The following is a 15,357-nucleotide window of genomic DNA, read 5'->3' as shown; positions in this document are numbered from 1 at the left end:
TTTGTGACCAACTATATGGTCTATTTTGGAGAAGGTTCCATGAGGTGCTGAAAAGAAGGTATACTCTTTTGAGTTTGGGTGAAAAGATCTGTAGACGTCTATTAGGTCCATTTGATTTAGGGACTCTGTAAGTTCCTTTATTTCCCTATTTGGTTTCTGTCTAAATTGATCTGTCCTTGGTGAGAGTGGGGTGTTGAAGTCTCCCACTGTTAAGGTTTTGGGATCGATGTGTGATTTAAGCTTTAATAATGTTTCATTTACGAATGTAGGCGTTCTTGTACTTGGGGCATAGATGTTCAAAATTGTGATGTCCTCTTGGTGGATTTTTCCTTTGATGAGAATGTAATGCCCCTCCTTATCTTTTTTGATTAATTTTGGTTGAAAGTCTATTTTATCCAGCTTGTTTTCTGGATCCATTTGCTTGAAGAACATTTTTCCAGCCCTTTACTCTGAGGTACTATTTATCTTTGTTGCATAGGTGTGTTTCTTGGATGCAACAGGATGTTGGATCTTGTTTCCACAACCATTCTGTTTGTCTGTGTCTTTTTATTGGGGAGTTGAGTCCATTGATGTTGATAGATACTAGTGACCAATGGATGTTACTTTCTTTTGATGTGGGGTTTGCGGTGTTGCTGTGTTTCATTGCTTGTATTCTTTTGGTATTTTTGTTGGGTAGTTATCTATTTCCTATGTTTCCTTAGATGTAGTTGTTTTCTTTGGGTTGGAGTTTCCCTTATAGTAACTTCTGTAGTGCTGGATTACTGTGTAGATATTGTTTAAATTTGGTTTTGTCATAGAATGTTTTGAATTCTCCATCTATGTTGATTGAAAGTTTTGCTGGGTATAGTAGTCTGGGTTGGCATCTGTGGTCCTTTAAGGGCTGCATGATTTCTGCCCAGGCCCTTCTGGCTTTCATAGTTTCTGTTGAGAAATCTGGGGTGATTCTGATAGGTCTACATTCATATGGTACTTTGTCTATTTCCCTTGCTGCTTTTAAATTTTTTTCTTTGTTTTGCAGGTTCAGTGTTTTGAATATGATGTGATGTGAAGAATTTCTTTTTTGGTCTAGTCTATTTGGTGTTCTGTAGGCCTCTTATATGTTTATGGACATCTCTTTTTTTAAGTTGGTAAAATTTTCTCCTATGATTTTCTTGAAAATATTTTCCGGGCCTTGGAGCATGATGTCTTCTTTTCCTTTTTTTTTTCTTTTCTTTTTTTTCTTCACAATTTATTCATTATATATCCCGATTGAAGCCCCCTCCCTCAATTCTCCCAGTCCCACCCTCTCTCCATCTTCCCCTCATCCCCTTGCCCATGTCCATTGAAAGGGGGAGTTCTACACTATTGTCATGTGACCATATTTAGAAGGGGATTCCTCATTATGATTTTAAGGTGCTGTCAATGTTACTGAGGCTTTTTTTTTTTTTTAAACTTATGAGCCTAAGTGTGATGTCTTCTTTTTCCTCTACTCCTATTATTCTTAGATTTTTGTCTTTTCATGGTGTCCTTGATTTCTTGGATGTTTTGTGTTTGGAACTTTTCTGATTTTATTTTTTCTTTGAGAGACGTGTCAGTTTCTGCAAGTGTATCTTCAGTACCTGAGATTCTCTCTTCCATCTCTTGTATTCTGTTGGTGATGCTTACCTTTGTAGTTCCTGATCTTTTCTCTGTTTCCCAGCTCCAGGTTTTTCTCTATTTGTGTTTTCTTTATTGATTTTAATTCTGTTTTCATGTCTTGTACCATTTCCTTCATCTGATTGAATGTGGAGTCTTACTTTTCAATGATGGCTTCTATTTTTTTGTCCATTTCCACTATATATCGCTAATTGTGCCTCTACTTGTTTGACTGTATTTGCCTGTATTTCTTTGAGAGCTTTGTTCATTTCTTCTTTATTTGTCTTTATTTGTGTGGTTATTTCTTTGAGAGCTTTGTTCATTTCCTCTTTGTTTGCCTCAATTTTTGTGGCCATTCTCTGAGTGCTTTATTTATTTCCTCTTTGTTCATCTCAATTTCTGTTGCCATTTCTCTGAGGGCTTTGTTCATTTCCTCTTTATGGGCCTCTAATAGCTGGAAAAACATAGTTTTAAAGTCATTTTCTTGTGTATCTAGTGAATTGAAGTGTCCATTGATTTGTGGGGTTTTGCTGGTAAAGCCATGATGTCCTGATTTTTGTTGGGTGTATTCTTATATCTGCCTCTGGCCATCTAGTTATCTATAACTCTCACTGTTTGTTCCTGGAGTCTGTAGTTCAGGCTAAGATCATCTCTTTCTGTTTTCTGGACTTTTTTTTTTTCAGGAAGATGAGGGGGGTTCACTGGTTTGGGAGTGTGCATTGTGGTTTCAGTTTTACCCAAGTAAGGAATGTGATACTGTTGCTATTCGCAGGCGCTTTTATCGGGCACAGTGTGCATGTGCGGATTCTCTGACTATGGCAGTGGCCTTCAGGCCACAAGTATGCAGCTCTGTCTGGGATCCAGGAATTGTTTGCCTGGATTTCACTGGTAGTCCCGCAAGGCAGAGGCTTCAGTGTTGGGATCACTATCCCAAGAATCCCTATGATGCCAACACAAGGGGTGTGGGTGGCAGTGATCTGTTGTCTGGTGGCTTGCGTAGAGAGGCCCTGAGTCTGGGGCAAACACTCCCTAGAAGGCACACTCACCGCCTTGCAGGACCAGTTGGAATGTACAGGGGTTCCCCTTGCTCTCTACTCTCCGATTTGATCCTGCTGGGGCAAATGTGGGTGTAGGCTAACAGTCAGCTCAGTGGCGTTGTAGCAGCAGGACTTGGTGTCTGCCTGCACTGTGTGTCACCTCTCTGACCTTCCCCTCTGCCAGGGAAGGCTTATGGTGGCTGGTCCTGGGGTAGCACCAGAAAGAGTTGGGTTGAGTGTCCTCAATCCTAGATCCCGGGCCCAGATCTGTCAGAAGCTGCCCGGCGCTAGTGCCTATGTCTACAGTTCCAGGGAGGAATATCAGGTGGGGTTGAGTGTCCTCGGATCCAGAACTGGGGTTTCTCTGCCTGGGGTCGCTGGGTGCGCTGGAGCGGGGGTACTGTGGCCTGTGGCAGCATCCGCAGGCCGCCTCTCTGTCCTTCCCCTCCACTAGGGCAGGCTTATGGCAGCATTCTCAGGGGAGTGCCAGGAGGGATTGGGAATTCTCAGTTCTTGATCCCAAGCTGGGGTTTCTCTGCCAGAGGCCACCGGTGCTAGAACTTGGTGCTAGACCTTATTGCACTGGGCCCGGGAAAGTGTCAGGACGTGTTGAATGACCACTGTCCCAGATCCCGAGCTGAAGTTTGTTTGCTAGGAGCAGCTGGCAGTACTGGGGTCCGGGCACTGTGAACCCGCTGTGCGCCTCTCTATCCTTCCGCTCCGTCAGGGCAGGGTTATGGCGACGTTCTCAGGATAGTACCCGAAAGGATTGATTTATTTCAGCCCCAGCTCTCGAGGTTTTTTTGGTGGAGGCTGCCGCTATCGCTGGGGTTGGGGTACAGACAGTGTGGTCTGTGGCAGGTTCTGCTGGCCGCCTCCTGCCTCCTCCAAAGAGGGAGTAGGGTGTTGGATACGAGAAGTGCCTAGGGATCACCTCCCAGGCTGTCTCCTCCCAGAGTGCGTCTGCCGTGACCTGATTCTAGATGGACTCAGTTCATGGTTAGTCTCTCTTCCTGCAAGTCTAGATAACTGTGTTCTGGGTTGATCAGCCCCTTCACTCACCATTTTTGGCGTTGCAGGTCCTTTGCCCTTCAGCTGAGGTGCACAGTAGCCGCTGCCATCTTCGTTCCCTGCGTGTATCCATAGTTTTCTCATTTACTGATACCCCTTTAGTGCCTGTCCAACTAGTCTTCCTTAAAAAGATGCTGAATTGGTATAAAGAGATGTTTTGTTTTGGCTCTTTACACAAAATTAGACAATCAAGTTTTCCTAAGTAGGTAGTTGATAAGGGTGACTCAAAAAGTAAAACATGAAAGAAAACATTTGGGTTAAGAGGAATACATACACCAAATAACAATGAAGGTGTATCTACACAATTTGTGCATGCACTCATAGTAGGAAAAAGAAAGATAGAAGCAATTTAAGCATACATTGACCAATACATTTATACATAAATGTGGTATAATAAATACTAGAAATAAGTCTTTTCTTAGGCAGTTTTCTATTGCTGTATAGAGATGCCATGACCATGGCAGCTCTCATAAAGGAAAATGTTTAATTGAGGCTTGCTTGCAGTTTCATTGGTTTAGTCCATAATCGTCCTGGTGGGGAGCATGCCAGCATGCAGGCAACCATGCTTCTAGAGAAATTCAGAGTTCTACTTTCAGATCTGCAGGCAGCAGAAAGAGAGGGAAAGCCACTGGGCTTGGCTTGGGCTTTTGAAACTCCAAAGCCCACTTCCAGTGACACACTTTCTCCCACAAGGTCACACCCACTCCAACAAGGGTAATCCTTTCAAATAGTGCCACTTCCCAGGCATTGAAATATGTGAACCTGTGGGGCCATTTTTATTCAAACCACCATGCCTTGAATGTATTTTGTATGAAAGGATCTTGTATACAAAGTGTCCAGAATGGAAAAAATAGAGATAAAAAATATATTAGTAGTTGTTTAAGGTTGGATATGAGGTGGTTGAAGGTATTTGGTATTGACTTTTTGTTTTTGATCATGGTGTTGCTCTTCGTGACAGTTATACAAGCGTGAATATAACTGGGTGTTACATTTTTAAGTGAACGAATTGTATGGATATATATGTGTGTGTTATGCACTCATATTGTGTGTGTGTGTGTGTGTGTGTGTGTGTGTTGTTTGTTCTGTTTGCAGTGCTGGATATTGACCTTAGGGTTTTACATATACACTCTGCCTAGTGCATTAAAACTGTTAGGAGAAAAGAAGGAAGGCAGGAGAGAAGAAAAAGGGAAACAGGAAGAGGAAATTAAAGTAGAGAGAACAAACTAAGCATTTTACTTATTCCTGGGTGGTCTGGGAATCTGTAAGAGCTTTCTTATGACATCAGACTCTTGAATTCTGAGCTTTTAAGATGGAAATAGTTTTTTTATAATTAAACTTTATTCCTTTTTTATTGCCCATAGCCCCTCCCTCCTATCCTCCCCCTTCTTCATGCATGCCCCTCCTCAAGTCCATTGATAGGGGAGATCCTCTTCTTCCTTCCTTCTGATCTTAGTTTATCAGATCTCATCAGGAGTGGCTGCATTGTCATCTTCTGTGGCTTGGTAAGGCTGCTCCCCCCTCAGGAGGAAGTGATCAAAGAGCAGGCCAATCAGATTATGTCAGAGGCAGTCCCTCTTCCCATTACTATGGAACCTACTTGGGCACTGAACTGCCATGGGTTACTTCTGTGCAGGGGTTCTAGGTTATCTCCATGCCTGGTACTTGGTTGGAGTATGAGTCTCTGGGAAGTTCCCTGTGTTCAAATTTTCTGGTTCTGTTGCTCTCCTTGTGGGGTTCCTGTCCTCTCCAGATCTCACTATTTTCCACATCTTACATAAGATTCCATGCACTCTGCCCGACAGTTGGCCATAAGTCTCAGCGTCTGCTTTGATAGTCTGCAGGGCAGAGGCTTTCAGAGGCCCTCTGTGGCAGGTTTCTAGGTTGTTTCCTGTTTTCTTCTTCTTCTGATGTTCATCCTCTTTGCCTTTCAGGATGGGGATTGAGCGTTTTAGTCAGGGTCCTCTCTCTTGATTAGTTTCTTTAGATGTACAGATTTTAGTAGGTTTATCCTATATTATATGTCTATATGAGTGAGTATATATCATGTGTGTCTTTCTGCTTCTGGGTCAGCTCACTCAGGATGATCCTTTCCAGGTCCCACCATTTACCTGCAAATTTCATGATTTCCTTATTTTTCATTGCAGAGTAATATTCCATTGTGTGGATGTACCACAATTTTTGCATCCATTCTTCAGTTGAGGGGCATTTGGGCTGTTTCCAGCTTCTGGCTATTTCAAATAAAGCTGGAAATAGTTTTGTTTTGTTTTGTTTTTACAAATACAGTGTTTACAACTCGTATTTTACTGTGTACTTCCATTACTACCTATTCAGTATTCTTACATCTGATTTTTGTTAGATGTTATTTTGTTGCATCTTTGAAATTCTGTTCTAATTTTCAACTCTTTCAATGTTATATAAAACATAATTTTTGAAATTTAATAATATGTGGAATTAGAAGTGAATGCATGCTTCCTCGTCCATTTTGAAATGTACATGTATAATATTTGGGTCTTTAATAATAATTGCAAAGGCGTTGTTTTTTTCCTTTAGAAAACTCTTGTGTGAATAAGAGAAAAATACTCATTTTTAAATTTCACATAATTCTCAGATAAGAATTCTGGTAGGTTTTTTTGCTTTTGTTTTGTCTTTTTTGACAGGGTCTCCTGCAGCTTAGGCTGCCCTTGATTTTGCTTTGTTGCCTGAATGACTTAGATCCTGACTTCCTGTCCTTATCTCCTGGGGTTGCAGGCATACTGCATCCTACCCACAGGACTCTGGCTTTGAATAGCCAATTTGCCTTATGTGACCTTCACTTGCAAATTAATAAATCTCATTTTACTGTCTGTTTAATATAGTAACTAATTCAGACTGTACATATTTTAGATTCTTTAAGTTATATATTTACAGAAGAAATTTAATTCAATACTTGGATGTAAATACATGACTTAGAAATCCCACTAATTATATTTTAATTAGAAGAATTTGCATTTTGTGAAAACTGACATATGCTAATGTCTGTTGTTATTTTATTGTAGGTTTGATGAACTTGTAAAAAAATTCAAAGTTGAATATCATGCTGGTGGCTCTACCCAGAATTCAATGAAAGTTGCTCAGGTTGGTTAATCATTTCAAAGATTGTCTCAAAATAATTCTAAACTTTTAGTTATTTTACATAATCTTTTTCAATGTACTTTTATTGTTACAACATATTTTTGTTTGTTTTCATTTGACTCTTTAATAGCACATCTATTAGTAATTTTAAGTTGTCTGTCATTGATAAGCTTAGAAATAATTTTGTATGTTTATTCATTACTATTATTTTTACATGTTATTGGTTTGTAGAACTTTTTATTTCATGGATAACTGTAATTTTTATGTTGGAAGTGGAATGTTTTTCTTGTTTGCTTATGATATCAATTACTTTGACAAATTCATCACTCCATCCTTCAGTGGCTAAATGCCCACCTCTGTTATTTGAAGGCCGACTCTTGCTGTGTAGACTTGGATGGCTTTGAACTCACTGTGTAGACTAGTTGGGCCTCAGGCTTCTGGCAGTCTTCCTGCTTTTGCTTCTGGAACACTCTTACTATAAACACTGAGTTAGTTATTATAATCATTTCTTTTCACTTTGTAGAGGTGATTGCATCTACCTATAATTTCAGGTATTTTACAGGCTGATGCCTGTAAAGATGATTATGAATTTGAGGCTAGCCTGGGAAACACAGTATAACTCCACTTCCAAACAAAATCAAACTTTATGAATTTTGCATTCTATATGATATATAGAAAGGATATTGCTACAACATATTAATATTCTTCCTTATATAAATACATGGATGCAAACATGTATCTTTTTTGTTTTTGTCGTTATTTCTGTTTTTCAGGATTGGATTTCTCTGTGTAGCCTTGGCTGTCCTGGACTCACGTTATAGACTAGGCTGGTGTGGAACTCATAGAGATCTGCCTACCTCTGCCTCTCTGAGTGTTGGGATTACAGGGGTGTGTTACCTCACCTGGCTGTTTGTTTTGTTATTTTGAGATAAGGTCTCACTATGTAGCTCTGACTGGCCTGGAATTCACCATGTAGACTAGGCTTGCTTCAAATTTAGTGATCTGCATGTCTCAACCTCTTGCATGCTTAGATTAAAGGCACAAACCATCACAACTGACCATATACATATACGGTATATATATATATATATGTGCGTGTGTGTGTGTGTGTGTGTGTGTATATCTTTATATCCATTTATATGTCAATATATAAACATATGTTTTATTTGTTTCTATGTACATGTATATATTTATTTACATATGAATCTATATACTTAAAAAATATCAAAGCTGTTCAGTAGGTATTAGAATAAACACATTATGAAATATAATCTGAATCAACGGCTACTCTAATATTAAAAGTTAATTTTCTTTTTTTAATAAAATTTATTACTTTTTATTTTATGTGCACTGTTGTTTTGCCTGCATGTATATCTGTGGGTGTCAGATCTTGGAGTTACAGACAGTTGTAATCTGCCATGTGGGTTCTGGGAACTGAACCTGGGTCCTCTGGAAGAGCAGTCAGTGTTCTTCTGAGCCATGTCTCCAGCCCACTTAATGCTAATCAGTCTCCAATTGGTATGAAAAAAGCTAATCACTACAGTTTGAAAGTTAAATTAGTATCTTACTCTTTGTAGTCGTGGTTCAGTTTTCATGGACTAGCATCATTCTTGTTTGTTTGTTGATTAATGCTTTCTCTTTGAATTTTAATTAACTTCAAGGACTGGAGAAATAAAAAACTGAGAAATAAAATCCAGAAAGTTCCCTCTCTCCTTTCTTCTCTTCTTTCATTTTTGTTAACTCTTACTTGATTAAATGTACATTTTGATCACTCTACCTACTTCCAAATCTGTAAATATTAATATTCAAGATGGTTGTTATTATGAAATGGCATAAGAAGGCCTTTGTCAGTTTATTTTTGTTTGATTCTTATTGACATTGTGAGCTCAGATGAATTAGGGATAAAACAACAAAAATAACACAAGAAGCAAAATCTATTGTAGTAGTCCAGGCCCATAATACCAGCTGGTCAGAGGTCCAAGACAAGGATCACAAGTTCAAGGCATAATGCCTGGGTTACATGGTGAAGTTGAGGCTACCTCAGGAATCTTGACAAAATCAAATCTTAAAATTTTAAAGGCTTTGGGGCACATCTAGTTTAGTATTTAAAGACTTTTTAAAAATTCCATACATGGTCCTTGGTGGAATATCAAATCTCAGAAAAGACCCCTGTGCCCAGATGTATTTGGTCCTTGTGGAGCTCCTATCCTCTCAACTAATACTAATTCTCAACTAATACTAACTCATACTAAGTCCCCCTTCTTTCATATGATTCCCTGCACTCTGCTGAAAGTTTGGTTATGCATCTTAGTATCTGCTTTGATACACAGCTAGGTTGAGTCTTTCAGAGTCCCTCTGTGGTAGGCTCCTGTCCTGTTACTTGTTTTCTCCTCCAATGCCCATCCCATTTGTCTTTCTAAATGAGGATTGATCATCTTACCCTGGGTCTTTCTTATTTATCTTCTTTAGGTGTATAGATTTCATTATGTTTATCATATCTTATAGGTCTACATAAGTGAGTGTATACCATGTATGTCTTTCTCCTTCTGGGATACCTCACTCAGAATGATCTTTTCTAGATCCCATCATTTGCCTGCAAATTTCATGATTTCCTCGTTTTTGATTGCTGAGTAGTATTCCATTGTGTAAAAATACCACAATTTCTGTATCCATTCCTCCATTGATGGACATCTGGGTTGTTTCCAGGTCCTGGCTATTACAAATAAAGCTGCTACGAACATGGTTGAGCAAATGTCCTTGTTGTGTACTTGAGCATCTTTTGGATATATGCCTAGGAGTGGTATATCTGGGTCTTGAGGAAGTACTATTCCTAATTGTCTTAGAAAGCGCCAGATTGACTTCCAAAGTGGTCGTACCAGTTTGCGTTCCCACCAGCAATGGAGGAGAGTTCCTCTTTCTCTACAACCTCTCCAGCATGTGTTGTCATTTGAGTTTCAATGGCAGGCTCTTTGACCTCCCCACCCCCAAGGGAGGAGCAGTCCTGCTAGGGCACAGAGGACTTTGCAGCCAGTCCTGAAGATACCTGATAAAACAGGGTCAGATGGAAGGGGAGGAGGTCCTCCCCAATCAGTGGACTTGGAAAGGGGCAGGGAGGAAATGAGGGAGGGAGGGTGGTATTGGGAGGGAATGAGGGAACCGGATACAGCTGGCATACGAGTTAATAAAATGTAACTAATATAAATAAATAATTAAATAATAAATAAATAAAATTAATGGGGGAAAAATCTCTGAACATTGTTTCCCTGGCAGGTTGGCTCACTCTTGTGATGTCACACTCAGTAGGCAGAAGCAGAAGTCCAACACTAGCTAGGGCTGCAATGCACGATTCTCCCTGCCTTTTCTTTAAGGTGTGATGAGATGGTTTTGCCTCCAGGATTCACATGATATAGAATGAGAGAATCTGTTGCTGAAAGGTTTTATTGGCTTCACATATACATGATACATACAAAACATATTTTTTAAAAATCAAATATGTGGAAAGAACCTGGGTAGAACGTTTGCTTAGCATGCACAGGGCCCTGAGTTCTGTCCCAAGAATCACATACACAAAGGATCACTTACATTTTTATTTTGAATATTATATTAATTTTTTTCTGGTGACCATGACAAAAGACACTGATTGAATGATTGAATAAGAGATTTTTTTTTTTCCTCTCAGATTTCTTAAGTCCATGATCAGAGCACTGTCAAGGTTGTTTCTGTGTAAATTCTTTCTTCCTCTCTTATAGATCACTGCCCTCTTCTGATGTCCTCTAATTGTATAATTGCCTTTTCCTCTGTATTCTTGAAGCAACGCATCTCTGTTATTCGTTCTTTAATACCACTCTGTTAGTTATGCGAGACCCTTATAACCTCCTTTCCTTTATAAAAGTCTAAGCATTGGAGTTCCACCAAGAGATCAGCAGAGAGTGTAGAGGGATGATGTTCTTCCTCACCTCTTTGCTTCTTTTCACTCCTTTTCTCTTACTAGATTTTGGTAGCTTTTAACTGAACACAATCAAATTCTTTCGTTTCTGGGGGCTCTTTAATATTTCATGTCTAGTCAAACTCTATTAGTATCTATTCAAAGTTTTTCATGTTGTTGTTTTTTCAGTGTTTACGTTGAGTACTCTATACCTGTTAAGAAGTCTATTAGTAATACAAATAAATGAAGTATGGGAAATAGAAACGATTAGTAAGGATGTGGGCATTTGGAGACCTTGTTCCGGGGATGAGAATGTTTATGCTCTCACTACTGTGGAGAATGGACTGCTAGCTCTTCAGTGAGTTAATGCTGGTGTTAATCACATGACCCGGAAGTTTGGTTTCTACATACGCTAATTTGTTTATGTCCTCCTAATACTCAGACTTTGAGACACAAATTCTCCTGTGTAATGGTATGTGCAAATGAGACCTGTGGGGTGGTAACTAGAGTTAGATAATATCCTACAAGTGGACCTGAAGAATGGGTCAGTGTTCTTATTAAAGGTGCCTAGAGAGTTTGTATTGTGTTAGGTAAAATAAGCCAATCACCCTATCACACACACTTCCTATCTCCACTTAAATGTGGTATCTGTTGTAGTATGATTCATAGAGAATGTAAAATGGACATTCTCAAAAACTGGGAGGAGAACAAAGGAGGAGTTGTTGTTTAATTTGTACAGTGTTTCCTTTTTTCAAGATGAAAGATATCTTGGAAATAGATGGTAGTGTCACTGGCACAAAGGCCATAAATGTCCTTAAGCTAATGAGCTGTATGTAGTCATGTGCTCCATAGCAGTGTTTCAGGCATTTAGGGGCCGCATGTGCCTTAGTGATGGGAGTATATTGTCTACCAACTTCTTACCCTTCTTAATATGAACACACATACCCTGTGATATTCGTATAACAATGAAATGCCTCATAACATGTCTCAGAAGAGATCCATTGCTAAGTAAAAGCATAGTTGTAAAGTGATTAAAAGAGTAAATTTTGTTTTAAGAATAATTTATCAATTTAAATCATAAAATATTTCATTCATTTATTTAATAATGAAGTACCATTCGCAAGTCTAAAATATGAACTTGTGTGGTGATGGTCAGTGACTTTAATCTCAGCACTTGGGAGACAGAACAAGGTGGATCTGTGAGTTCTGGGCCATTCTGGTCTATATAGGAAATCCAAAGATAGCCAGAGCTAAGCAGAGGAACCCCATCTTGAAAAACAGAGTCGGAGAAGGCACTTGTGCTTGTGAGCTTGGGAATATATTAAAAATATGTTTAAGTTCAAGGAGTTTGGGTTTTTTCCCCCCTCTATTTAATTTGCTTTGAAGCTATGAACAATTTATCTACCTTTGGGAGGAAATAGACTTCTTTATGTATAGGTAAGATTAAGCCCTAGATTGGATAGAAATTATAAAATAATTTTAAGATAATGAGTTTTAGAATTATACTACTTTCAAGTGGTAATTTTAAAAGTACTATGACTAATCCTGCTTCCTTTAAGATTTTTTTTTTAATCTAATGGTTGGGAAGATATAGTTAAGAGCTCATTCAGTTTTCAGCATCCAAATAGTGGCCCTTAACCACTTCCTGGGCATCTGACCCCCTTTTGTGGCCTCTGTGCTCACTGCATATGTGTGGTGCACAGACATACATGCAGACATTTTTTTTTAAATAATCACAAAAAATTAAAATAATGAGCTTGATCTTTACAACACAAATTTACTTGTTCATGAAGAGTGCTGCCAGATCAGAACTACTGTCTTCTTTCTTTACTCTCCTTTTAGTTGAGTATCTTCTTTGTTTTTTTGGGTTTTTTGTTTCGTTTTCACTTTTCTACTATTTCTGACTATTTTTCCTTTCTTTCTGATTTGTGAGCTAAATATATTTTCAAACTATAATTTGTGATGAAGATAGGATAAGCATATAGCTTCAAAAACTGTATTCATGTGAACTTTGGTAAATTAGTTTGTCAGGCTTTCTATCAGGTTCTGATCGCATGGCAATTTTCAGTGTTTAGCTATATGTAGAGAGCATCTGCTCTCTGTGTTAGTGATCATATCAGGGAGGAAACAGTGACCTACCATACTTGTCTGCTCATAAAATAAAATCTGGAAAATATATTTAAAATCTTAGGGTAGTCAATCCTGATACAGTATTGGTTATAACCCATGGCTTGATTAAATGAGAAAACTGCAGTTGGACTTAAATATTTCTTGAAGTCAAGACAAGTACAGTAGAAAATTAGTGTTTGTCACTGAATTATGGACTTTGCATTGATAATTGATTATCTTAATATTTTTAATATTGATGTTATTTTGTGTATCAGTTTAAATTATAAAAATAAGCATAATAGTCTCAACAAAACCAACATTCAAACATTACCAAAAACTGAGGTTTAGGTAATTATGGTGTTTTCATGGCATCACAGGTATCCCTGGCTTTGGGAGGGAAAACAGTGAAATAGGCTGACGGTATAACAAAAGAATGGCTGGTTGGGCATGTTACCAGAAAGCTTGTGAAAACAAATATGTAGAATAAAAGACAGTTATTTCTCAGTCAGCAGTTTTTGAAAATGAACTAATACTTAAAAGAGAGTGAATTAACAGTCATTCTGCAGGCACCAACAATGTAAAATCATATTCATGAACCAGAAGATTTCTTCAGGCAAGCTCTTCCTCTGTAAAGCTTCATGTTTGTGAGCCCTCCCAGTCAGACTCCCAGTCAGAGTGTTGGGAACATAACAGATGTATTGACTTGCTTACAATGTAGAGTTCATTCTGTCTGATATTACCAGTAATCATATTTTTTATACTTTAGTAATGTGAGAGATCATGTCAAGAAAATGTTCCTAAACCAGGATGTATTTTGATTTATTTAACTTCATTGGAGATTTTAAAGAAGACACACCATATTTAAACATATTTCTCAATATCCTGTTCAAATATAAATCTAGACTCATGCAATGTTGTCAGTTTCCACATACTTGTTTGTTACCGTAATTTTGTATGTCTTTTTTGAGACAGGATCTCACTCTGTAGCTCCAGGTGACTTGGAACTCAGAGAGATCTGCCCACATGCCTCTACTTTCTACCTACTGTGTTAAAGGAGCACTCCACCATTTCCAGCTAAAAATTTATTTCTTTTCTTATGTATCTATGCATGAGCTTCACCCCTTTGTGGGTTCTGAAAACCAAACCCAGCCTCTGGAAGACTAGCTCATATCTGCTAAGGCTTATTGCTAGCCCCTTTCCTATTTTTTTTTATCAAAAGGCAACATTCTATGTCTCTATCCTGCATAAAGGATGTGAAAAGAAAGTTAGTTTTTCTTATCTGTGATGTTAATACTCTCATTAAACATATTTCTACCAAAATTAACTAGACCCAATTAACCAAACAACACAATTTGCCAGTTAATTTAAGCATTAAAAATTTGTATTTCCAATCATGTTTCATCTTTTTCAAATGATATTTAATATAGTTTTCATCTTGAAAGATACAGAAGATGTTCTTCATGCATATAAAACTAAAAGATGCCTCTGGGCTATGACTCAGTGTATTAATGGGAAAGCATTTGTGTAGCATGTGCAAGGCCCTGCATACAATCTCCAGCTCCTAAATATAAGCATGATAACTATCATTGTCTGTAGACAAAAACATAAACACAAAAATACCAGTTGTTAAATACAATAAAAATTTGGAAGGTGAGGCAAAAGGATTACAAGTTTAAGGTTAGCCAGCAAGACAACGTTTCTAAGGAGTTAATAATTTGGAACCAAAAAAAGAAAAAATGTTCCTGTTGACAATACAGTCAGCATTAGAAAGAAGAACTATATTGTAGCCAAAATTTGGATGCAGTTTTTCCAAAGTATTTGATGATATTGGAGCAAGCTATAAACATGTTGGCAGAAACTCATACAATAAAAATATTGACTTCATTTTTATGTGATAAAAGTGCTTCAGACTTGTAGATTATATTTTTATTTCTAGAAAAGTGCACTGAAATTTAATAGAATTTTATTAGCCACTTTACTAAATCTTTGTTTCAATTCTGGTTTTGACACCATAAATTCTGATTAACTCTGTGCTTTAAAAAATATCATTGAGAATGAAATTTTTAATTTAGATAACAGCCATTAGACTTCAGAGTGTTCTAAATTGATAGTCATTTTAGTCATAGGTAATTCACTTTAAAAGTTTCTTCTTGGTCTATATTATAATAGAATTTGGTTGTGGCATTTCCATACATGCATGTAACTTGATTTGATCAAGTCACGTCTCCTGCCCCCACTAATTTGCTTTCTCTTCCATCCTAATTCCTTCCCCTCATGGAGAGGCCCACCCTTTTGAGCTCTTCCTCTTCCGTGGAATCTTGACAGGCTAGGCCATGTTCATGTCTTCTGCAGGTAATCACAGCTGTTGTGAGTTCAGGAGTATAGAACAGCCTTGTTATGCCTGGAAGATAGCATTTCACTTCTTCTTCCTCCTCCTCCAATGTTCCCCGAAGAGATTCTCCTTTGGGGACGTGGGCAATGTAGATGTCT

The 15,357-nt window shown here is 38.1% G+C and overlaps 1 protein-coding gene across 2 annotated transcripts in view; it reads left to right on the top strand.

The window, feature by feature from the left end:
* Positions 1-15,357, top strand: part of Adk (adenosine kinase) — a 432,164-nt gene that overhangs the window by 128,402 nt on the left and 288,405 nt on the right. For both annotated transcript variants that reach the window (XM_055605919.1, XM_055605920.1), the window contains exon 4: positions 6,758-6,836. In XM_055605919.1, coding sequence (XP_055461894.1) covers positions 6,758-6,836 — 79 coding nt within the window. The remainder of the gene's footprint in view (positions 1-6,757; positions 6,837-15,357) is intronic.

The sequence above is a fragment of the Psammomys obesus genome, unplaced genomic scaffold, assembly GCF_907164565.1.
Source record: "Psammomys obesus unplaced genomic scaffold, mPsaObe1.curated_primary_1811, whole genome shotgun sequence".
NCBI classification, from domain to species: domain Eukaryota; kingdom Metazoa; phylum Chordata; class Mammalia; order Rodentia; family Muridae; genus Psammomys; species Psammomys obesus.
Note: the sequence above shows the minus strand (reverse complement) of the source record. Positions and strands in the feature narration are given on the sequence as shown.